This window comes from Uloborus diversus, chromosome 6 (genome assembly GCF_026930045.1).
Source record: "Uloborus diversus isolate 005 chromosome 6, Udiv.v.3.1, whole genome shotgun sequence".
Lineage (NCBI taxonomy): Eukaryota > Metazoa > Arthropoda > Arachnida > Araneae > Uloboridae > Uloborus > Uloborus diversus.
This window is the reverse complement of record NC_072736.1, coordinates 135,995,192-136,019,614: the sequence shown is the minus strand read 5'-3', so window position 1 is coordinate 136,019,614 and position 24,423 is coordinate 135,995,192. Positions and strand designations below refer to the sequence as shown.

Genomic DNA, 24,423 nt, shown 5'->3' with positions numbered 1-24,423 from the left:
TTTGTAGTTTGGAATTTTTTGATGAAATAATGGATCATTCAGTTCATTTCAATATTTTAAAAAGCAATTTAAACTCTTAGCATAAAATTTGGTTATCGGAAACTACTTTGTTTCTTCCTTTTACAAAAAAGGAAGCACCCTGTAAGGGCACACCCTGTATACATATATTGAAGAAAAATGAATTTTGTTTTGAAAAATCTCGGAAAATAAATCCCATTACATCAAACTCTGCAAAACCCGTGCAGATAAAAAAAATCGGACTAGTGGCGAAATTAGGGAATGTGTTCAACCATCTGTTTCGGCTAAGTTTAAAAGCAAAGGTTCAACCGTAATTCCTCCTCATTCACAAACTACGCAGATCCTATGCTCTGCTGGAGATAAAAGACATCTCTCGCAAAATGTGAGATAACTTTCAGGCTCAAAATGAGGTTGATATATCTCAAGCAGCTTCGCCTGATTTGAATCTTGAATATCGGACTGCAAATCGATTTTCAAAATATCGATGGCAGAAGTTCGGTTTATGTCGAGGTCACAACAGTGATTCACAGCAAGGAGATTAGAAGTGAAGTGAGTGAACTAACGGCAGGCGAAGCAAGATGCAGAATATAATACTAGTACTTTGTGTTTAATAGGCACTAGAAATTGTGCTTGTGGAATATTTATTTTTATCTAATGCTTTAACTTTCAACGAGACCACATATAAGATCTTTAGTGTGATTCAAACAGTTCTTTTCTTTTCAGTTGTGTAGGCATGTGTAAGGCAAGAAAAAAATAATAATAATTAATAAAATCTGAATAAACTCGGAATAAGAAATGTTGTCTTAGTGGCATATTCAACTCGATTTTGTTCTATTCTGTCGAGTTCTACCTAATTGCATAGCTAGAAATTTACTTCTGGGTGGGGCAAAATAATTTTCTGGCTGCGCTATTGATATATATAATTACTCGCATTCGATCGGATTGAATTCTCCAGAAGTTAAATATGCCCTCATACTACTTTCATTGTTCATAGATTGAAACTAAAAGGCCTTAGTTAAGCAAATGACAGTATAACGTTGTCTAGAACTAAATTCAGCAGTCGGGGTTCCGTATTTTACGGGTAAAAGATAAAAAATCTGTAAAGTTTAATGTCAAAACCGCTGAGTGAAAAAACTGAAGGGTTCAAAAAAAAAAAAAAAAGTTTCTAAAAGAGGAGAGATAGAAAACTCATCACATTTTTTTCCCCCAACTTTTAACATTGTCAACATGCCACTCAATATGTTTCGCGTTTAAACGAAAATAGCAAAGAATTCCAAAAAATACTTCTCCAAGTTGCTGGATATGACAAATATCTTTCAATGAACGAAACAGAAAAAAAAAAATAGAATGATGAGATAATTTAGAAAGCTCTGCCCGCCAAGGTAAACAAAGGTGTTTTTTTGGGGGGGGGGGATACTGGTTAACGGGTGAACTTTTCCTGTTAAACTTCCGGAAAATCCTTATCTTAATGAACAAGTTTCTTTTCATCCCCAGTTGCGGATCTAATAAGAAGAAAACCGAAGCCCTTGCCCTAGGTGGTAACTTCTGCAGGCGGCATGTTCCCCTTATTTGTATGTTTTTTTTTTTTTTTTTTTGTTTAAATTCGAAACCTTGAAGGAAGAGGTATTTGGGCGGCAGTTTCAATTCCTTGCTCCTTCTTCGAAAAATCCTAAATCCGGCTCCATGTACACGTGCAAATTCGCATATTATTTGAAAGATTGTATGCAACAGTGAAAACACGACGCAATAATGATGGGAATATTACTTGCGATATTTCGTAGTGAAAACTAGGTGTTTAATCAGGCTTGATTGTTTGCTATTTCCAGATTTAAACTCAACCTCTGTCAATAAACTTAGATTAATATTGTTCGTTTTCGCTAATGCTAGCAAGGAAACAAGCCCTTATCGCAAAAAAAGTGTTAGTTTTGACTAAGCAACAGAGCAGCATTTCGCCTTGACCGTTGTTAAATGTCTGAAAATTCAGTGAGATTTTTAGTACTTACTGTAAACTCCCGATAATCGGCGGTCGGTTTATCCGCTGTTTGGATTATCCGCAGGTCTTTTCACTATTTTTTTAACAGTCATCAAATGTTTTTTAAACTTTTGAATTGTGTTACTGTTCGTTTTTACCTTTTACATATGTATATTTTTTACATTCCATGCTAGTAGATGGAATGCAGCAATATTTTTAGCTATAATTTAAATGTATGTGTGAGTATTATTCATGTATTTTAGCTATTGTATGCCGTAGTACCGTTTTTTACCTATTATTCGGATTATCCGCGGTTTTCGCTCATCCGCAGTTACCGTGCCACCCTATTCCCCAGATAATCGGGAATTTATCGTAATTGTAAGAATGCAGATGCATTTTACAGCATTTTGCAGCCATTGAATGAATGAGTTATGCATTATGATAGCGAAATATGTATTTTGTCAAGTGGTTTTTTAAAAAGAAAAGAAAATACAAGCACACGTACAAATTTACATTTTTATTCAAACATCAGCACCATGATAAATCAGTCTGATAATTCACTTTGAAGCAATCGCTCACGTTTAAGCTCAACATTAACAACTTCTTTTCTGAAAAAGGCGACCTCAAATGAAATATACAATCTCTTACTTAAGTATGTCCAGTGCAAAGTCTTTATGGTCGTTACACATTCCTGAAAAGTTTTATTTCATACAATGGCAACAGTAGGACACCAATGAATTTAGTTAGAGCAGTTTTTCAACATTTACAGCAAATATATTTTACAAAATAAGCACATGTACAAGCACCACTTTTGATGGGAAGAGTATATCACTAAGAAGCACATTTAGAAGATTTCAACTTGGTGTGAAAAACCCAAGAAATGTCCGGAGCACCCGATTATCCGTTCCATATATTGTTCAGATTTACACACAAAATAGGAACCGAATATTGATCATGGAAACCGTAAGATAAAAGTACAGGATGGGGTACATTTTCACTTGGCGAACCTAGAAATTCTTCAACTTTGTATTTATATTGCTCGTCATGCATCAATGTTACAATTTCAATGGAACTTTGAACATTTTTCAATGGTTTGTTCTATTTATTTTGCGTTATTTTATTTTAATATTTTAATGGAACTTTTGAGTTTTTTTCAAAAGCTTACTTTTATTTCATTTAATGACACTTTTCGTTGCAGGTTCGTCACTTAGTTGACGATTGTATACTTCGTACTGTCAACAATTAAAAAAATTGCTTAAAGTGGATGGACAATATCTACAAGTATATGGCACCGCTAATACTTAAAAATTGAAGTTCCTGAATGTCGCCAACTACAAGATTTTCATATTTGAGGCAAGGCTACCTCGGCAGCATTATTAAGGACCAAGGAGAATCTTATCATATCATTATTTAAGCTGCCAAGTTAGGTTTGCCCCAACTGTAGTTTGCAATAGGGATGAATTTAAATCTTCCGAAACAAAAAGGCACCGGAAAACATACTTTTTACGGAAAAGTACCCCTTTAATTGACCGTTTTTGGGAACTATTTCTTACTTTATATTCTTCTCTTACATTAGGCGAGCTATTTGGTAATGTTGTTGTTTAACTTTGCATTTTAATTCAAGTTTTATTACTGCCAACAATGTAATTGGGAAACATTTTTTTTTTTTTTCATTTCTACTTTGGTGCTTAAAAACCATTTGGTGGTTCCATTGTCTCAAATGCTTCAAAACAAAAAAAGAAAAAAACCTCTGTCATTTTTTTAAAAAATCCATTAAAGTTCTAAAATAAATAGCGAGGTCAGAAAATTAGTCATTATGTAAACTGTCATAAATAAAAGATTCATGATATTTTTTTTAATTTCCATATTACTTTAACCAAACGACTTCAAATACTAGGTTTGCAATAAAAATGCAGAAATGACCAACCTGGAAATGAGTTGTTTTAAACAGCGATAAACTTGCTATTAACCAACCTACCCTTACTCTACATTATCTCTTTAGTAGGCGACTGATATTTGTGTCCAACGTTGAAAATTTTCGAAACAAAAAATGGTGTTAGGAAAGGTCAGCTCCCAGTTGAAAGGAAAAAAAAAAAAAACATGCCCCCCCCCCCGGGTCACAAATACAACCTTTTTTGGGGGGAAAAAAAGGTTAAGTTTATTTCGTTTTCCACAGACTAATTTACTAATAATATTTTCACAAGAATCACAATGTTTTACACTAATACCTTGGCAGTGCACGGATAATCTTTCAGTGATTTTTAAAAGATCATAGTTTTTAAAAGAAATTAAACGGAAAATCACAAACCATAATCTCAGGTAGTGACAGTCAAGTTAGTTTGAATAAGGATAGTCGAGAGCTCAGTGGTTGAAACGAATGTGATGTGATTCAGTGAGTTATTTGGAGAAACATTTTAAGACATTGTATCACAAAATTCCCGTTTTGTCAAAATATGAAGTCCTTTGCACTGAAAGAGAGAGAGGAATAGGACTTTCTTGAAACGGGGATGAAACTTCGCTGATGAGCCATTTTCTCGACTGAGACCTTTAAAAATATGATAGAATCGTAAATTGAACACGATATGACAACAATGGACTTAACAAAGTCCCTAAAAATGTAACACGAAAATAATTTATCATCATTTTTTGGATGAAGTTGACAAAACTATTGTAACAAAGAGCTGGAATGGAAAAGACGAAAACGACTGCAAATATGAATTGCTCAACAATGAAGATGAGACATGGAATATGTGTCATCAACATGAACATCATTTTATAATGACTGAAGAAGACGGGACAAGAGGTAATGTAAAACGGATGTATGCAAAGATTTTTTTTATGTGGAACTTCGTTAACTATATTAAGACGTCGTCATGTTGAAGTTGGAAAAATGGGATAGTCCATCTATTTTTTTTTTTTTTTTTTACACGATCTCTAATTCATAACTAAAGGATATGTACTAGAGAGTCCTTTTCGTTCCCTTCCTTGGATTTTTTACTCAAATCCGTAAACAAGAGTGCTCATGTTAATATCCTGAATAGATCTGGTTCATATCCCTTAACAAGAGAATCACCTTCTTCAAGGAAATCTGTGGTAGAAACAGCAAGATATTTCTTTCATAGCTGTTATTGCATCGAAAAACTGTTTGGAGCTTACTCAAGCAACTTTTCAACAATTGCTACATGAAGTAGCCGATATATTTCTTACAAAGCAACCCAAATTCGAACTCATTTTACTAAAATGTTCTCTGTCTTCAAAATGTATGTCTTCAAAAACATTAGAACATCTGCGGTATTCTGACAACATTCTCGAGGCTTCAAAATTCGAGAATTTTTTCTGGTACTCCTAAAAAAACGGATAAATCAACGGCTTTCCTCCCCATTGAGAGCTTTCTTTTTTTTCATTTATGCTGGAATATTTTTGTCTTCGAATCTAAATGGTTATACTCGTGAGAAGCAGGAGTCGGAATTTCTGAGTCAAAAGTTTACTTAAATGTTGATTTCTGAGACAAGTCCAAGAACTTTCAGTTATACGTCTACATGACACAGGAGAGAAAAAAAATCCCTTTGCAGTATAATCCAGATATTATGCCTATTATAGTTCAACCAGGTACATCGAAATAAGCATTCCTAAATCAAACCAAGCAGAAAACATGGATATTTTCATACAAATATTCAGAGCCTGATTACTGTAGAGGTCAGCTAGGCAAAGGCCTTAGGCCCTTGATTTTTACGGGCATCAAAGTGACTATAATTGATCCAGTCTATTATTTAAGAAACAGAAAAAAAAAAAGTTTTATTCTTCATATATTTCTTTTGTCTTCAGTGTTGTTAAGATATGGGATATTCTGCACCCCAAGAAGTATTTTGAACGAGTGATTGAGCACCTCAACACCGCTGAAAACGGCATTCCTGGTTCTCTATGAAAGTCTGTGTCTACAAGGTTTGACATTAGAGGTCCTTGAAAACGTACTTGCCCTGGGGGCCCCCAGTGTCTCGATTCGGCCCTGCAAATATTATTTACAAAAATATCCAACTCGACACACGTTGCGCGAAACGACCAAATACAAAGCTCACATATTAACGTTAACTCGTTGACGAGTTAACGTTAATTTGGGAAAAACTTGACTTGTCGGATTTTTACTTCTTCTGTCGAGAGTGGCAACAGTGCTAAGGGTAATATTTTTCTCGAGAGTGGCAACAGTCTGTCGCCAAAATAGAAAGTTTTCTCTCGCGATTGAATGTAATGAAGTTTTTGCACGTAGTAGAGGTCTGTAATGTTTTCCACGAATTAAATAGTTTTATTTGAGTTATGAATTGTGTCACAGAAATTCCAAACTCAGAGAGCTGCTATGATACATCGGGCAGATGTTAGTTCATGGTTCCGATATTATTTTTGCCTTTAATTTTAAGAATGCAACACTTTCTATCAAATTTTCTTGGAAGTGACTGGTTTCCAGACTAAAAGTAAGGCAAATATGCAGCGAGTAATCCCTGTTTCAAAAGCCCATACTTACTTTAAAAGTGAAAAACAAACGAATTAAAACTGTATATTTTGGGTATAACATAATCACTGATCTAAAACAGTTATGCTGATAAAAGAAAAAAAAATAACATGTTTCGATTCAGTGCGCTGAATATAGTTAAAATGAGTTCTAAAACAAGGGGTGCCAAAGAAAAAAAAAACATTTTTGTCCCCCTCTATAATCTTTCTTCTGGTGTTAAGGAAAAAAAAGAAAAAGTTACTTTCTCATACTAATGCAAAAAGGTGTGTAAATGGTTTCAGACTTTTATTTTTCTTTTTGCAGTATTATTCTCTTTTTTTCCCCTTTAAAACAATAGAAAGAGTGCATAAAACAGATTAGGATATTTTTCGTAATTTATGATGATTAATTAATGTTTGCGCTTGAATAATATTTTAAGTTTCTAAAAAAGAATCAACTGAAAAGGAAACATGGACCTTTATTTTGGAACACAGCTTCTGAAAGCATTTTAATTATTTTAAACGTAATTTGTTACGTATGCATAATTCTAGATGATGTAATCCTTTGTTATACTTCAGTAATGAGTTGCAGATTTTTACTAATTTAACTTTTTGCACGTATATGAAGGACCCGGTATATTGTCGAGGGTAGGAATTTTCGATAAAACCCGTTTACACTACAAGCAGCTGATGAACAATTATATTCTTATTGCATTTCTTAAATTACATGAAATGAAGGAGCTTTACGGACAACAGCACTTTCAGCTCCTTCTTTTTTTTCTATTTATTTATTTTTATTTTTAGCGGAGCATTACATGTTTTTAATTTGTCATTATTGCCCTTAAGAAAAACTAAGGACGTAAATTGTAACGTATTCATAATATTAGTGGCAGCAATATTTTTGTTACTAGTTCAATAGCACAAAAATAGTAGTCAGTGGTTTTATAAAATCAACTTTTAAATTTGGTTCCAGCAAGCAGCTGCTTTTTTATTCCAAAAAGGGGTTCAATTTAATGTTTGTTTAGGAGCAAACGTAATGATTTTTATATTAATGGTTTGATAGTTTAACTTGACGAAGTGCCGGTAAATAGTTAGAAAGAACACTTTCTGCACCCTTATATTGAGTAATCAGATTCCTTTTTGTTTATAAATGTTTTATTTTATGAACAAAATGAATCTTTTATTTATGTAATATCCTTCATGAAAAAAAAAGGCAAAATCCGCACTAATCTGTTTTTGTTTTATATTTCGGATTATGTTTGTAGCTCATTTTAGAATTTTATTTTACGTTATTACTTCAAAAAGATCAAGCCTATGAATAATATAAAGGGCAAAAGATATCTCACATAACAGTAAAGAAATATTCTTGAACAACCTTTTGCAAGAGTGATGACATATTTGCTTGAAACACACTGTATAAAAACATTTCTTTTCTCATACAAAATTTCTAAAGTTACCATAAAGAAGCATATCAAGTAACATTTGAAACTTCATCGTTATTTCTTGCGGATAAGTTTTGTATTGCGCCGCTATCCAAAAAGTCTAGAGATATCTCTTTTTCTTATACTGGAGCACAGTTTGAAGCAAGTCGCCATTTTCTGTTTTATTTTTAACTCATCATTTTCTCATACTAAACTTTGCTATGAATAAAACGATAATTAAATAACAATGCAATAGCAAATTTCATTAGAATGGTTAATATTGTTTGAGATGTTTACAAAATTTCATTAGTAATGCCAAAACAAAAATATAATATTTGGTAAATTAAAATTGTCAGCGATTTTAGCAAAATACGTATTATTTGTTCATTAACTTATGATTAGTTGGAAGCAAAATACTTTTCTTTTTGCACGTCTTTTTTCCCGCCGATCAAGCTGTGATTTCCGAAGTTGCTACAAAATATTTCATAAAATTTGAAATGATTATAAAATATTTGTCTTTACAGAATAATGTTCTTTATGCTAAGGAATGTAATTTGATTTAATTAACATTTTTGGTGTTCAAACTACCACCGAACGAAATAAGCTCTCGTTTCACAACCTTATGCGACAAAGCAAGGCATATTACTGCATGATATTTTTTCTCAAACATTTTTCGTGAAACATATTAAACTTTAGTATGATTAAACTAGCTCAGTTGATAACAGCATAAAGTTTCACCAGTCTCTTTTAGTGCCAGTTTGACTCTCATTTTTCCTTTGTGCTCGACGCAATTAAAATCCTTCGAAGCCGTCGTTGCCTCCATCCATGCTTCCTACCACAGAGAAATCATAAGATACCACGTTAAAAGTAAAAAGTACTAACTTGCTGCGAAATATTTTTTTTTAAATTAATGTCTGATGAGTAACTAGCAACAGTAATGGACAACACATCTTTTGGAATTACAAAACATAACTTGAAAATAATTTCCTTTTTCCAAAATACTGGAATTATTTCATTTCTATAAGAAAGAGGCTCTCTGTACCGCCGAAACACATATGGGAAATTCTTGTAGATATGAATCTAATGTTGACTGTAATTTACCATATTGTCCGTCGTTGCAACCAAGCCATCATTACTTTTTGCTAGCTTTCATGGCTTTCGAATGGTATTACATTGCATATGTTGTCTATGCTATCTCTTTTTCCTTACAGATGAGCGGAACAGATTTTGAACATTTCGTTTTTAAATTTGTGATTGTTTTCTATTTTTTTTTTTTTTTTTTTTTGACATTTATAAGGCATTCATTTTATGGAGTGGTTGTATTTTTCTATCAAAATGTAGTAATAGTTTACGGCTAACATCATACTTAAGCGTAAGTTGTCACCTGCATCCTGCATGCGAAAAAAAAAACATACAACAATTTTCAGAAAGTATTTTTTAACGATTTATTATGTTAACCATTTTCGTGTTAAACGGTTTTCAGAAAAATTACAAGCAATTACCAAACAGTTCGTTTCTACAACCAGATCTAGGGTCTAATTGAACTCTTTGTTAATTGCTTGTACTAAACAATAATGTGAAGTAGTTCTACAGATATTCTCTAGAAAATTGAAGCTCTTACAGAAGCACATTTATCAACGAATCTTAAATATTCTTTGACAGGATATTAGCAAAATATCAATGCTTCTCAATGAGAACAGCAACTGTTCTGACAACAAGTTTTACTCAAGGACACAGTTGTACTAAGTTCCTTAAGTCTCACTCGTTCCAGAAGGGATGGGACAAATACTCTGAACCTTACTCTGTTCACTGACTTGTATCTTACCACATCTACAAACCTCTCAAATCTAAATAGTAAAAACTATCACACAACCTTCTTGGGCTGTAGCATCACATGTCCTATGAGTATTGTTGTGTGGCACGCACTACACAATCACTAAATCACAATCAAAATATACAATCCTGTTAGGCATTGTATGATCACCAGACAGTGAAGAGACACAATGAACATCCAGGTATCCGTGCATTAGTGTTTGGATTTACTGACTATCATAAAACACGGATAATTAAGCAATGTTCCTACAATCGAAAATGAACAAGGACCCTCTTCCGTCGACGCAAGATTCAGATTTGAAGAATAATGAGTTTGAAAAGCAGATGCTCCCAATAAAACTTTTTTTCTGTGCGTTTGTTTACCAATTTGGGTATCACAACTTAGAAATGTTCATTTTTGTCCTTCCATTAAAAAAACTTTAATTATTTTTCAACTACATTGGAAATCCTCAAGAGTCGGTTGACAAGTTGATTTTCAAACTTCAAGGATAATCCGCACACGAGTGAGAATTTAGTGTAGTGTTTTTTAGAAGGGAGTGTTTTCATTCCTCCCCTCAATCTTTCGTCACACATCTGCTCCGGAGTGACACAATCTTCATGGATTAAAATCTCAAGAGTCAAAATGCCTAAAGTCACCGGGATTCAGATCCTCAAGTCACCAGGACTATGAACTAAAAGTCCCTGCTTTGTGAGCCTCAAAAATGTGAATTTTAAGTGTTCCCATTTGTAAAAAATAATAAATTAATGCAGCTGATGATAATTTAATGAACCCGTTACACAAGAATTAGAGACAAGCCCATACCAAAGCGCTTACACATTTTCTGGCTCTGGAACTTTATCGCCAAAGAGTGATTGATGACTACACTTAGAGCCTCTACTCCACTTGGAGTGCAGGTGCTGATTCGTCCGATTTGAGGGGTGCTGCGCCAGCAGACACTCCTTCTTGACACTGCCGCCAGAGGTCGCCGTGCTGGATGTGGTGGTGCCCTTCGTCACCTTCCTGGACAGCAAGACGGGCGCGGAACACCGGAGGAGCCGGATAACCGAATTCCGGAACTTCGAGGATATGACGTTGTAGAGGATGGGGTTGAGGGCCGAGTTCGCGTAGAGGAGGAGGCGGCAGAAGTAGAGCAGGCTGTAGTAGTTCTCCATGCCAATGGATGCGACGTCCTCAGGGGAAGTGATGATGATCCACACTGTGAAGATCCTAAGGAGGAAAGAACGAAAGAATAATAAAACTTCGGCTACTACATTAACATATAAATTTAGTAGCCTTTTTTCCGACACCAAAACGAAACTTCGAGGTACTCCAAACATACTGCAAAATGCAACGATAAAAATCTGGCAACTGTTACAATACAAAATCATTAAGTTTCTAGAAACCATATAAATAAAAATATAAGTTATAATTGTATTACTGCAGTACAAAAATGAAACTTTCAAAACTATCTTCAATTTTCTTGAGATAGAATTTGGCGTGCTGTTTTTGTTGCTGTTAATGCCACTTGGGAATCTAAGGTACCTTTTGCTGATCGAGAAGGAATTAATGCAGAAAGAAGAAGATCCTGAAATAGCAAGATCCCAAATGGATAAAATTCCGACTTGACTTCATTAGATCGTATCACCATCTCCAGAATTTCGGCATAGTTATCAAGAGCGTCCAATTATCAAGAGTCTCCATAAACCCTGCACTCAAGGTAACTGGTAGCGATGAACCACAAAACATTCGAAACTACAGATTTAACGAGCACGTACTAGGTGTACACAATGAGGGACCCCTGCCATGCACTACCATCTAGGGTTTCTCAGGATACTGGCCTTTCGGCCGGGGCCCCTCTCGTCCTTCAGGAACAGCTCAATCCACTTACGACTTTAGGCACAGTGGATCCAGGTACAGACCTGACTCCGGTGGCACACATTGCCTACTTGGTGTCCCACTCAGTTAGCCGCAGTGCAGATATAGTTCTGCCTAGACGTAGGTAAAGAGTGGTACGTACTAGGTAGGTATTGGATTACCACATATCGGAATCCCAATGCCGTGCAGTAATTATAGAGTTGGTGCAAGTTCATCATATTAAACAATCTACATTTAAACATTTATTTTAAAGAACAATAAAACGGTAAAAGCTTTCCTTGACTTCACTATCCTTTGGTTCGTGCATATGCATGGCATTTTGTGCGGGCACAGTAGGTAATTTGCGCCGACGAGATTCCGCTTTAGAGTTCAATATTTCACTAGACAACCTACGACCGAGAATTTGGCGTAGTTTCTACTTGTTGGCAGCAACGGACATTCATCTGACTGTGACCAATTTTCTGTCGGCATAATAAAGATGCCATTTTCGCGATGTACACAATCAAAAAAGATTGCTAAGCTTATTTTCCTCGAAATATATTCCTCCTCCTTTCGAATCCAATCAACTGTAAAGGAAAATGGAAATTTCTGCCCCTCAGTGGCTATTTAATTAAAGCTCCATACTTTGGACATTATGATTAAAATGTACTGCTATTGAGAGCCTGTATTCGGTTTAATGTGTGACTGCTGGACCCTGTTAGTTAGTTTGACTTAAAATAAAGCATGTTCCAAAAGCAGTGAAATTAATAAACTGCCACTTAACCAGGAAAAAATACGATTATGTGATGGAGAAAAAAAACCTAAATAAGTAAGAACTGAAAGAATATACTAAAACATATTTTTGGAAGCAATGAATGTGTTGCTCTCGTCTCCCTAAAATCGTACTATGAGGTATGAAAGTCCGCCAAAGTTTTTAAAAAAGTAGCCTAATTTATCGAGTTTTGGTGGAAGACATCTTTCACACGCTTTGCAAATGAATGTCTTGCAGACTCAGTAATCGCAGGGTACTTGCCGTTTCTCTCCAAATCTTTAAATTTTCAATTTTTCATAAATGTCGGCAGAGTTTACGATCTTATATCTCGATAACGGAGAGTCGAGGGCAAGTAATTTATGCGCCTAAAAAACAAACAAAAAAGTACCATTATGCTCTTTCGATTTCTACCTAGTTAGTTTTTTTTTTTTCATTAAAACACAATTCTTGTGGCTCTTTGGTAAGAATATTTTACTTTAAGAGTAAATAAAACAATGAGGTCGTTGCCAAAGTTTTAAAAGTATTTTTTTCTGAAAGGGCATGCTTAAAAGCATAGGATCTGACCATTTTTTGATAAATTTGTTTACGTTTAATATTTTTAAAAAATTACTTAAATCGGAGCGCGTTCATTGTTTACGGCTTCTACTGATGACATCACAAATAATGAAATGCCATTCCGTATTGCCATTCACAGTGCACAAAATATTCAATTCGCATCTTTACTCACCTGTATTGGCAACGATATGGTTGGTAGCAAGCGTAGAGCGCAACTTTAATTCGCTGTTTGATTATCATAACGTGGAAACGTAGTAGAAAGATGCGGCAAAGTGCATCATTTGTGACGTCATCGAAACCACGATTTGTTTGAAAAATCGGAAATTTTAAAAAATTAATTTAAAAAAACTGTGTGGAAAAGGAAAGTATTTTCCGGGTCCATGTTACTTTTTTGCTCATTCTATCCATTTCAATGACTAAAAGTAGTACTTTTGACTGAAGGATACCACCTTATTACCAAAACTTTTTTTTTGGTAGGTTCATATTTCCTCCTCAGGAAAAATGGTGAAGACTAACGTAGCAGAGGTAAATGATTCCTTTCTTAACTGAATTAATTTGGTTGCCAAACTGAATAAATTTGTAACTGAATAAGTTTGGTTATTAGCAAACTATAAGACCAGAAAGTTTGCCATATTTTTAAGAAAAGTAGCCTAATTTAGCGAGTTTCGAAATGAATAGAAGACATCTTTCACACGCTTTGCAAATAGACGTCCTGTCCCATGCAGACGCTGTAGTCGTATGGTACCTTCCGTTTCTCGCCAAGTTTCTAAACTGGCGACTTTTCATTCAACAGAATGTACGATTAATGTCTCAATTACAAAAAGACAGGGGCAAATAATTTATGCTCAAAAAAAAAAAAAAAAGTTTCACTGTGATCTTCCTATCTCTACCTATTTATTGTTTTTTTTTTCAACTAAATAACGTAGCAAACGTAAATAAATAATTATTCATTATTTCACAAAATAAATTTTTGTTTGCCCTTTCAACTTGGCGTCCTTCAGAAAATGAGCAATGCAAAACAACAAAATTATCATGGCCACCGGGCTGCTGAGTTGGATGGAAAATGATCGACTCCAATTCCGACTCGTGCAATTTTGAAATCTTCTACTCCGCTGTCATGACTGAGTTGCAAACTCTTACGAAAAGTGATCGACTGGTCTCCGACTCCTCTGAAGATTTAAAACCTCTGAGTCCGACCCTTTTACCCCAAAATCATTTCATTTTGACTTCCTGATTTCGACTTTTTTGTCCCAATATTAGTTCGACTGCGACTACACGACTCAGACTCCTACTTTCCACCCATGTTAGAGATGTAGACTCTTAAGGAAAGTGGTCGGTTCATGGTATATTTAAAATCCGACTTCATCTCTTTTGCTAAAAAATCGGCCCATTTGGCAGCCATGGAAGAGCTGCAGACCTTCGAGGAAAATGACCGATTGTGACTCTTTTGCCCCAAAATCGGTTCGACTAAAAGACTCTAGCTTCGCTGCCCTATGCGGCTATCCAATAGCATTCTTGACCCATCATAGGGCTTGAGGCGGGAGAAACGCTGACTTCAAGCAATTACCAAACAGCTTGTTACGACTACTGAACCTAGATGTCATATATAGAGCTGTTTAAAAATTTCACCTAAAAATATCATTGCAAAAAGGACAGGATGTTTCAGAAAGGAGTCCCCCACTTTGAAATCACGTAACAGTGAAACTGTGAGATATAGAAAGGTGAAGACAGTCGTATGTTCGACTGACAGTTCTGGAATGCTGTACTTGTTTTCAAAAATATTTCACGGATTGGACATAAGAGGGCGCTGTTGTTAACATTGACTTTTAAATTGTACATGAAAATGCGCTTAGCGAACAGAGGTAAGATCTCATTGCAATGAATCCGATGTGGTCATTTTTCACTTCAGTACTCACCTGAAGGGCATGAGGCAGACGAAGAAGCTGAGCACCACGGCAACCAGCATGCAAACCACTTGTCTGCGCGCCCTCATCTGACTCTCTTCGCTTGAAGAAGAGGGCGGCCGGGCACCCCTCAGCACCAGGTGCCTCCCTATGTGGCAGTAGACCACAAGCAGCACGAGCAGTGGTAGTGCGAAGAGCAACGCGATGCACACTCCTAGGTAGTAGAACCGCTGCCAGGGTTCCCGGACCATTTGAAGACAGACGGGAACCAGGGTCCCGTCGATGTACTCGGCCCGTCGGTACTCCAGGGTGAGCAGGACGGGCGCTGTGAGAAGGGCAGCTGCCGCCCAAACGCCCCCTATGATGGCAAGGGCGCGAACTTGCGTACAGGTGTAACCCGCCTTGAGCGGCTCACAGATGGCGTAGTAGCGCTCGAAGCTGATGGCCAGGATGGTCAGGATTGAACCATGGGCCGCAGTTAGCTCCACGTACGGCACGGCCTTGCCTGAGGAACAAAAAAAAGGAGAGCAGTAAGCAACAGGTGAATAGAATGGTAATAAATGGATGAACATGTAAACAGCAAATCAACAAGTAAGCATAATAATGAGTAACAAATCGACAATCAAGGTCACTTCATGGTTAGAAACAAATTTGCAAGTAAGCAAAATGTAAGCAACAAATTGAGAGTTAAGTAGAATGGTAAGTAACAAGAATATTAATCAACGAATGGTTAAGCAGGTAAGCATCAAATCGGCAAGTAAGCACAATGGTAAGCAACAAATCTACCAGCAAGCAGAATGGTAAGAAAAAAATTGGCTAGCAATCAGAATGGGAACTAACAAATGAGTAGCACATAAAAATGTGTTAAACATGTAAGCAACAAATTGATAAGTAGAATGGTAAACAACAAATATATATAAATGGAATGGTAAGAAACAAATGATTAAAATTTTAAAAACTAAATGAGTAGAATAGTAAGCAACAATTAAATACAATATTGAGCAACAAATGCGCAAAATGGTAAGTAGCAAAAGAGTAAAATATTGGAGATAATGAGTAGTGTTGCTAAGAAACAAATAAGTAGAAAGGCAAGCAATAATATTATTGCATTTTCATTTTTTACTGTTGTATTTTTTGATCTAATCAGCTTGTTTGTTAGAAATAGCGAGCGGAGGGTAATGTGATCCCCTAGTTAGTTGGTGACTTTGACCACCTCGAGTTAAAAAAAAAAACTTTAATTATATAGTTTTAAACTCAAAATAGCGATGAAACGAGTTTTTTTGGCTTTCTACCATGGCCAGGCATTTTTATTTAAAGAAAAGAATGGAAATATCGCTTAGTTTTAAAATAAAAAATGAATTCCGGCACAGTTATGTATCTTATTTCAGTTCTATCGTACAATAATGTTTATTTGTTTTGCACGGAAAATAAAACAATTTTTTAGTCAATTTCATTACTTCAAATTCCAATATTTCATTATTGTTTGCTGGAAATCAGAAAGGAGTTTCTTTAAATATCTCTAAAACTAATTTCTTTCAAATATTACCATCGACTTACTCACGACAGAATAGACGTTGCCAGTACATGAAAAAAAATATGTATGGCTCCAAACAGATCTTTAGTTAGTCGCAAGAGAGAAAATGATCCTGAATTCTAAAAAACAGAACCGAAATAGGATTTAAGTTCTAAAAAAAAACGAACCGTGTGAGAGGTCCATAAACCCTTACCAAATTAAAAATAACTTGCAGTTACTGCAACTTAGCAATAGCTTTAAGTTCTTGATATACTATGATGTTCGAGAATGTCATTGATTCTAAGTGCCATTGTAGGCTGCGATGTCCTCGAGATGTCATTCACTTCAAGTACCATTGCAAACTGACGAGATGTCATTCATTTCATATGCCATTGCAAACTCTTTGACGTCTCCAAAACTTCAATGTTAATTTAAGCTTCAAATAGCTAAAATAAGGGATGTACTGCTTAATTTGCAGTAAGAGGTAACTTGCCATTTTGATGATATTTTATAATCGGTAAATTGCAACCGATTAATGGAATGAAAGGATTTTGTTTTATTAAATTTACTTTTGTCAAGAGCAAGAATCTATTGTAAATGAATTTATTATGCGCACCAATAAGTTTTGAAGTCCAGCTGTCGTATCCTCTTTTATTCACAATATAAGAAGCTATCGTGATACAAGTGTAAACAGCGTACTACAGCGCACATTTTTTTACAAAGAAAGTACAAATGGATAAAAGAGATTACAGGGAAAACTCAAAATGAAACTAAAATTTTAAAAAGAAACGTGGACCATTTTTTTAAGGACTTTCAGGGACGTGAAACTAAAAAAAAAGAACTTATTGGGGGAAAAGGGACCAGTTGAGAGTCCTGATGTTGTAACTAAAAATTGTAAATTAAAACTACGACAACATAAATAATAATTTAACAGAACAGACTTGCTTCAGAGAGCAATTTAAAAAGACGAAAAGTTGATAAAGTAAGTTATAATTCTTAGACTGCTGCACGAAAAATGACGATACACTAATCCTGAATCCGTCTTAAACTCATTTCAGACACTTTTGTTTTCTCCCTAGTCTGATAAACACGACAGCGGAATAATATCACCGTAAAATAAATTTCGACAAACACAACTTTTGGAAAAATCAATTCCAGGCTCTTATCTCTGACATGAAAAATAGGAAAAGAACAGGTGTCAAAATGTCGCCGTTGCATTTGTGCATGCAAAAGCGAAGCACAAAAGACATCAAAACTTTAAATCGCACTTTTCCGACTGAAGCTTGACTCTTTTCAATCCTTTTCTTATTATAATCTGGAGACTGGCAACATGTTTTTCTCCTTCCATTATCTCCTTCGATTCGGAATTGAAACTTTGGCACTAACTGCTTCGACATTTGGACGGATACATTTGGAATGATAGTGGTGTAGGTCAAAAAGTTTACAATTTGAGTTAAACGTGAATTTGGGTTTCTTTTTGTAATGCTTTTATTATACTTTGCTCCATCCATTAGCACGGATGTGACATTTTTAAGTCATATACAGTGAAATCTCGATACAATTAGCTTTAAAAGTCCGCAAATATTGGTCGTTGCAACGGAATTTTCGTTGTAGAATGGAATTCCGTTACAACGAATACCGATACAACGAAATATTCATTTCAACAAAATAAAATTTCAGTACTGATTTAATTTTATGACATTTTTTTTTTTTTTTTTGAATTTCATTGTAACGGAATCCCGTCACAACGAACCAAATTTGTGATCCCTTGAAGTTTTTAGTAACGGGATTTCACTATAATGTAATTTAAGCAATGCATAGAAATTAAATCGGGAATGAAATTTAATTATGTTGTATTGGTATTCTTTATAACGGGATTTCACTGCATTTCCTCTTTATTCACGGAACTTTGACGGACCGGTAAAAAAATATTGATAGTTCATATTATGATACATAAATGTTCCTTATGATTTCGAATATGTCACAATTAGGAGCCAAAGTTTAAAATTCTGGGATTAAAGTTTACGTAAAAATCTCACACTCATGCAAATGGATTGAGCAACTATCATTGGTGGGTTGGTAGGTCAATAAGAAAAGCTTTATAATCGTTGCCAAAAAAAAGGAGTATAATAGTAATTATAAAGGGAATCATGTTAATATAGTTTACATATCTTTTTCAAGACTGAGTTTAAGCAAGTATAAGTTTGTCAACAATGGACTTTTTAAACTTAACAAGTTTTTCAATCAGTGCCGAAAAATTAAAATGAATAATAGTAACTATATAACCTAATTTCAAAGTAAACCAATGATTTTGAAGACTGAACCTAAGCAAGCATGGAATTATAGTTACAATGTGTCATTTAAAAAAACGAAGAAAACTTCAAATACGGATTTTCCACGCTTTCCGCAACTCACGTCATCAGTAAAAGCATTTTTAAAGGTGTTTTTAAATTTCATCATACACTTGTTAATTTTAAGCAGTAAGTCACCGCCCTTAAGTCAGCACTAAGGCAGAACTACATGCAATAAACTGAAAGCCCAGACATGGATTAGACTTAACTTATGGGTTAGACTTAGGTTATGTTTAACTCATCACAGTCCTTTGCATGTATTTGCCTTCCAGTAAACCCATTGCAAATGTAGAATATCAATAAAGTCATTTAAAGTATTTATAAAACAAGTTACATATGATGCGTTTGTATCAAAACCTGCACAATCCATTTATTTTTATTTTATAGAACAGGTGAGAAAAAACATGTCACGTTCTGCCCACTTCATTTTTCCAAAAAAAAAAAAAAAATCGATATCGAAAAAAAAAAAGATATTCGACTTTACTGTGACTTACCTATATTGTCTAATCATTTGCAGATAAAAAAAATTTGCTTTAAGCTGGTTTTAAAGTCAATTGCTCTTGCTCTACTTTTCTATTTGACTTTTCATTCAAATTCCAATAAATTCGTGCGGTATCTCAGTTTATGCCGTGAATCCTGTGCAATCAAATATGCGAGTTGATTTAGACATTCATTACCATATTAATGTAGTTGATGTTATTCATTGATGGGTTTACAGTGGCACTGTGGTAAAATCATGGGCTATGGGTCACAGCTGGGGTTTCTGACCTGATTAAAAGAGATTTACTATCCCAAATCGTTTAGTGGGCTAGGTAATATAGACAAAAAAAGCATAAAATGGTGGAAAAACAATCCTTTGAAAGCTTGATCTGGTTTTGATAACAAAAGTCTCATATAGATATTAATTTATGGTTTCAAGACTGTACTCATCTTAGAATACAGATCGTTCTCCTGAAATTCAAGTTCAAACACTGTTTTATTTATTTATTGAGCAATCACGATTGCTTATTGTTCTCATTTGACTGTTTTTGGCGTTACGCTGATTTTTCCCACCGCCACCCTCCACACCATCACCGTGGACCGGCTGGCTCCTCACGATGCTGCTCCTATAGAGAAAGCCGTCTCCAGGTTGCATCCATGTCCTACACACACGCGCATACATACACAACTACACACACACGCGCGCACATACACACACACACAAACACACACTTACACACACAAACACATACACACACAACCACATACACACACATACATACATACAAACACTTACACACACACGCATACATACAGACACCCACACATACACACACACATACACAACTACCCACACATTCATGCATGCACACAGACACAAACATATATGCCTACACACACATACACATACCCCCCCCCCACACACATTCATACACACACATACACATAACCCGTACACACAAGCACACGCGCCTACATACACACAATCGTGATTGCGAAAAACATAATTTGAATTCAAGATGTCAAAATTCAAATTATTTTTTTTTACTTACTTATTTGTTTATTTAATTTGCAGATGATTTTACGAAACCTTCATTAATTCGAAACTAAGTAAGGATCATTTGCACTACTATGATTTTTTTGCTAACGTTTTAAATACACCATCAATAACGCAAAACTGTTGAGAGGACCCACACTTACTGCACTACTCTGATTTATTTTGAAGATGTTCTCACAAAACCTTCAACTGAAACTAAGTTATGTTGACTTACACCACTACCATCCTAAACACGCCAAAATATTTTTTCTGTCTTTCTGCCATACATAAAGGCGTCTCCATTAACACGTTCTATTTTATTTATTTTATTTTCTAAGATCAAAAGAGAAACAAGTTTCTAAAACATCCTCCTAAATAGCTGATGGAATTTGAGGACGTTTCTTATCTAATTTACTCCTGTTTCCGAAAAAAGGGTTCTAAGAATTCTCATTCCAATTCATGTTTTGGAAACGAAGTTTATCCATTTAGGAAGTACTTCATTTTAATTTTGCTTTAGGATGTCGTGGAAGCAAATGTAAAAGCTTAAAAATTCATTTTACGTATAGAAGCTAAAAAAGAACCTTTTGTGAGAAAAGACATCATAAAGTGAGTGAAATTATGAACATTTTCTTTCCTTGATAATGAAAGAAAGTGTCTTTCCTTGATTTTGTAAGGAGTGCTAGTTTGTTACAGTCGAACTCGCTTATAACGAGTTTGAAGGGACTGTGACATTTGCTCGTTATAACCGAGTGTTCATAAAAAACGAGTTTTGAAAAAATCATAAATATTCATTATTTAGTATACAGACGGATCCCGCTACAACGCGATCCGACTTGCGCCAAAATGGCTATAACACGAGTTTTTTTATGAGTAATGAATTTTTTATTGCGGACACAAATTGCTCGCCTGCAGTTACAGTGGGTTTCGTTAACATTAAATATTGGATTTGTGAATGGACTTTCATCCCTTTAGCATCTCTGAAAGCGGAAGTTCACACACTATATTAGTCTAAACAACACTTTGCTTTAGTTTGTTTGTTTTTTCTTTTTTTTTTTTGAGTAATCACATTGCTTATTGTTCTCACTTGACCGTTTTGAATTCCTATGATTTTATTTTCCCGCCACCTCCCTCTGCTACACCACCGTCGACCGGCCGCGGCCTCACGATTCTGCTCCTCTAGCGAAAACAGTCACCAGGTTGCGTCCATATCCTACACACACAAATACCTACACACTCATGCCTGCATACATACACAAACACACACACACACACTCGTGATTGCGAAAAATATAATTTGAATTCAAGATGTCAAAATTCAATTTTTTTCTTTTTCATTTTACATATAAACGCTGATAAAATAGAATGGCTCCCAAACGCTCTTTTTTGTCTAAAGCTGGGGGAAGTGGAAATAAAAAGAGAAAGTTTCTCACCCCATTAAAGAAAAGACCAAGATTCTCGATATGCTTGAACAATTAAACAGTAATTCGAAGGTAGCACGAAAGCTAGGTATGAGTTGAGCCGCTCAGAAGCCATTGCGGTTAAGTCCATTTTTTGATATTTTTTGATTTTTAGAAATTTTGATGAAATAAATAATATTCTTCTTAGTTATTAAAGGATTTACTCGTTGGTTACTTTTTTCTATGTTAGACAGGCCTTTTTTTAATAGCTTCTGAATATATTGTATAATAATTTCAGAAGCCATTGTGAATAAGTCCACCTTTTATCAATATTTTTTTACATAAACTTTGAAATAAAAATTAAATTATTATTCTTCTTTCGATATTTGTTGGCAACACTGAAAAACAAGAAACTTGTAGTAACTGTAACCGTTACCTTAAAATTAGAATTGTTTGAGTTTTATGCATGTGCATCAGAACACAAAAATATTACGTTGAAGTGTTTGCGAAAATTATTGTGTTATCAAAAACATTAAATAAATTTTCTTTAATAACTGTAAAAACTCTGACTTTTTAAAACAATAAAACAGATTTATTGTAAGGGTATAAAAACTAAAAATGTCAATGGAAATAGAACACAGTGAAAGTGATACGATATTTCATTCTAATTCATTGGAACCATTTGAAGAAGCTGTTACCAACAGAAAAAAATCAACAAGTGGACTGACAGTCAATTGGCTTAGTATGAGATGGATAAAATTGGAAAGGTTAAACCCAAGCAGCATTAAGTTCAAACATAATTTTGACGAGGATGATATCGATGATATCTTTCATGTAATTGATATAAATAAAAACAAACATAGGTAGGCCAGTAAATTTAAAAAATATAACTCAACCTATATTATATCCTAATGGCAGAACAATTTCAAGAGAAACAAAAAAAAAAGACATCATATGTTTATTAAAGTATATACCTCCAATTAAACACGACTTTTACAGGACATTAAGGACAACACGTGGATATCAAAATTTACATTTAAATAACTCGGAAGAAGATGATGTTTGTTATGATGAATAAACATAAAACTTATGACAATAAATGTTATTTTATTATTTTCAAATAAATTTCTTATATTTTTCAGCTGCCAAAAGGTATAAGTCCTAAAATTTTTAAGATGCTGCCATTATTTCAACAAATACATACGTTTTTATTTACACATCCTGTACATATCTTGTTTTTTTTGCAGAGTTTACACCTCGAAAAAAGACTTTATACACTTTTCTAATTAAATTAATAAACCAAGAATTTTAAAAACTAATGTATCAAAAAACATTAATTTTCTCAATTTTTGTGTTTTGGACTTAACCGCATTGGCTTCTGAGTGGCTCAGTTAATCTTCGATGCGCTCAACTAAAATTCAAGAAAAGGAAATCCATAAACGTTCAGAGTTTAGTTTTAATACGGAAGCTCGGAGAGCTGTTCTTTCATTGTGGCTTTAAAAGGCCAGAAAGAGGGGTGTTCCCACACTGCATAAACCATCATCTTTATCATTTTAAAATTATAATTAAGTTTACGATATCTACTGTTCAGTGCTATTATAATGCAGTAATGTACTTAATGTAAGTACCGTACTGTTTTATGTCATGCCTATCATTGGTTTTGAGTTTCATAACAATAATTTATGTTAAATAGTAATGTTTTTTTTTCTAAAATACAGTAAAAAGTCGGTTCTTTATAAAAGATACGGTAATATATAAATAAGAAATAGTTTGAAAAAACTTGAGGGGTGTTAACACATGTCTGAAAGAATTGGGTATGCTTATAAAAAATTTCCAAACACAGCGCGAAATTTCAACATGCGCGAGGGGTCTTGGAACGCATCCATTGCGCAAGTCGGGATCCGACTGTATTTGTTTTTTTAATTTTTCCAGCATATCGATGAAGTTGGTTAATTTGCTTCCAACTGTCTAATTGTCTCTTTCTTGTGTCACTGTTCATTGGAGAAAACTCGTGGACTGAAAAATGGAACTTTTACCCCTTATTTTGGTAAAAGTTTTGAATTAAAAAAAAGCATTCATCACTTGTTCTCAAAATTTATAACTCACTAGCTGCTTCGCCCGGCTTTGCTTGGTCTACCTCGAAAATAAAAGTTATTTCAAGTGACTCGTGTTCAACAGTCAGGCTTGAACAAAAAAAAAAAAAACTAGTATGTTGTGGCCATCACGAAACTTTCTTCTATATTTTTCCTTTTTCTGATCCCTCCTCATGCTTGACGAGGAAGCAATATTCCTAACAAAAACAAAATGACACATGCAAAAACTTGACGACTATCCCAATGTCTGAATTATTGCAAAAGCAAAGCAAAGAGCGAAAATTGAAAGTTATTTTAAAAGCCTTGCTTGAATGAATTACAAATATTTTATTTGTTAACAAACATAAGATGGCAACAGTTAAAAATTTTAAATCATTGAGATAATATTTCCTATCATTTCCATACAATTAAAATCACGAGAAATACGCAGACGACAATCTATTACGATTTATCTTTCTTATTGTTGCATTAATAAAAATATTTTTATTCGCAAAAAAAAAAAAAAAAATCAACACCTCTTGGAGCGATCGGCGTCAAAATAGAACCAAAGCCTGTTTACATATGGATTCACATATATTCCAAATTTCAACCAGAACGTAGCATTACTTCTTGAGATAGGGCACTCAAAATGGAAAAAAAGAACGGGTGATTGCGCTACCTCCTTTTTAGCTGTTGACACAAAAATAAAATCAGTTCTTATACCCACTAAGGGCTACTTGCCGATAAATTTTTCTTTCATTCCGTTCATTATTTCTTGAGATA

The 24,423-nt window shown here is 34.5% G+C and overlaps 1 protein-coding gene across 1 annotated transcript in view; it reads right to left on the bottom strand.

Moving 5' to 3' along the window:
* Positions 1-10,536: 10,536 nt before the first annotated feature.
* LOC129225001 (QRFP-like peptide receptor) overlaps positions 10,537-24,423 on the bottom strand; it is a 189,969-nt gene continuing 176,082 nt past the window's right edge. The window contains exons 2-3 of the mRNA XM_054859548.1: positions 14,804-15,296; positions 10,537-10,933 (exon numbers count right to left, since the gene is read on the bottom strand). Coding sequence (XP_054715523.1) covers positions 10,537-10,933; positions 14,804-15,296 — 890 coding nt within the window. The remainder of the gene's footprint in view (positions 10,934-14,803; positions 15,297-24,423) is intronic.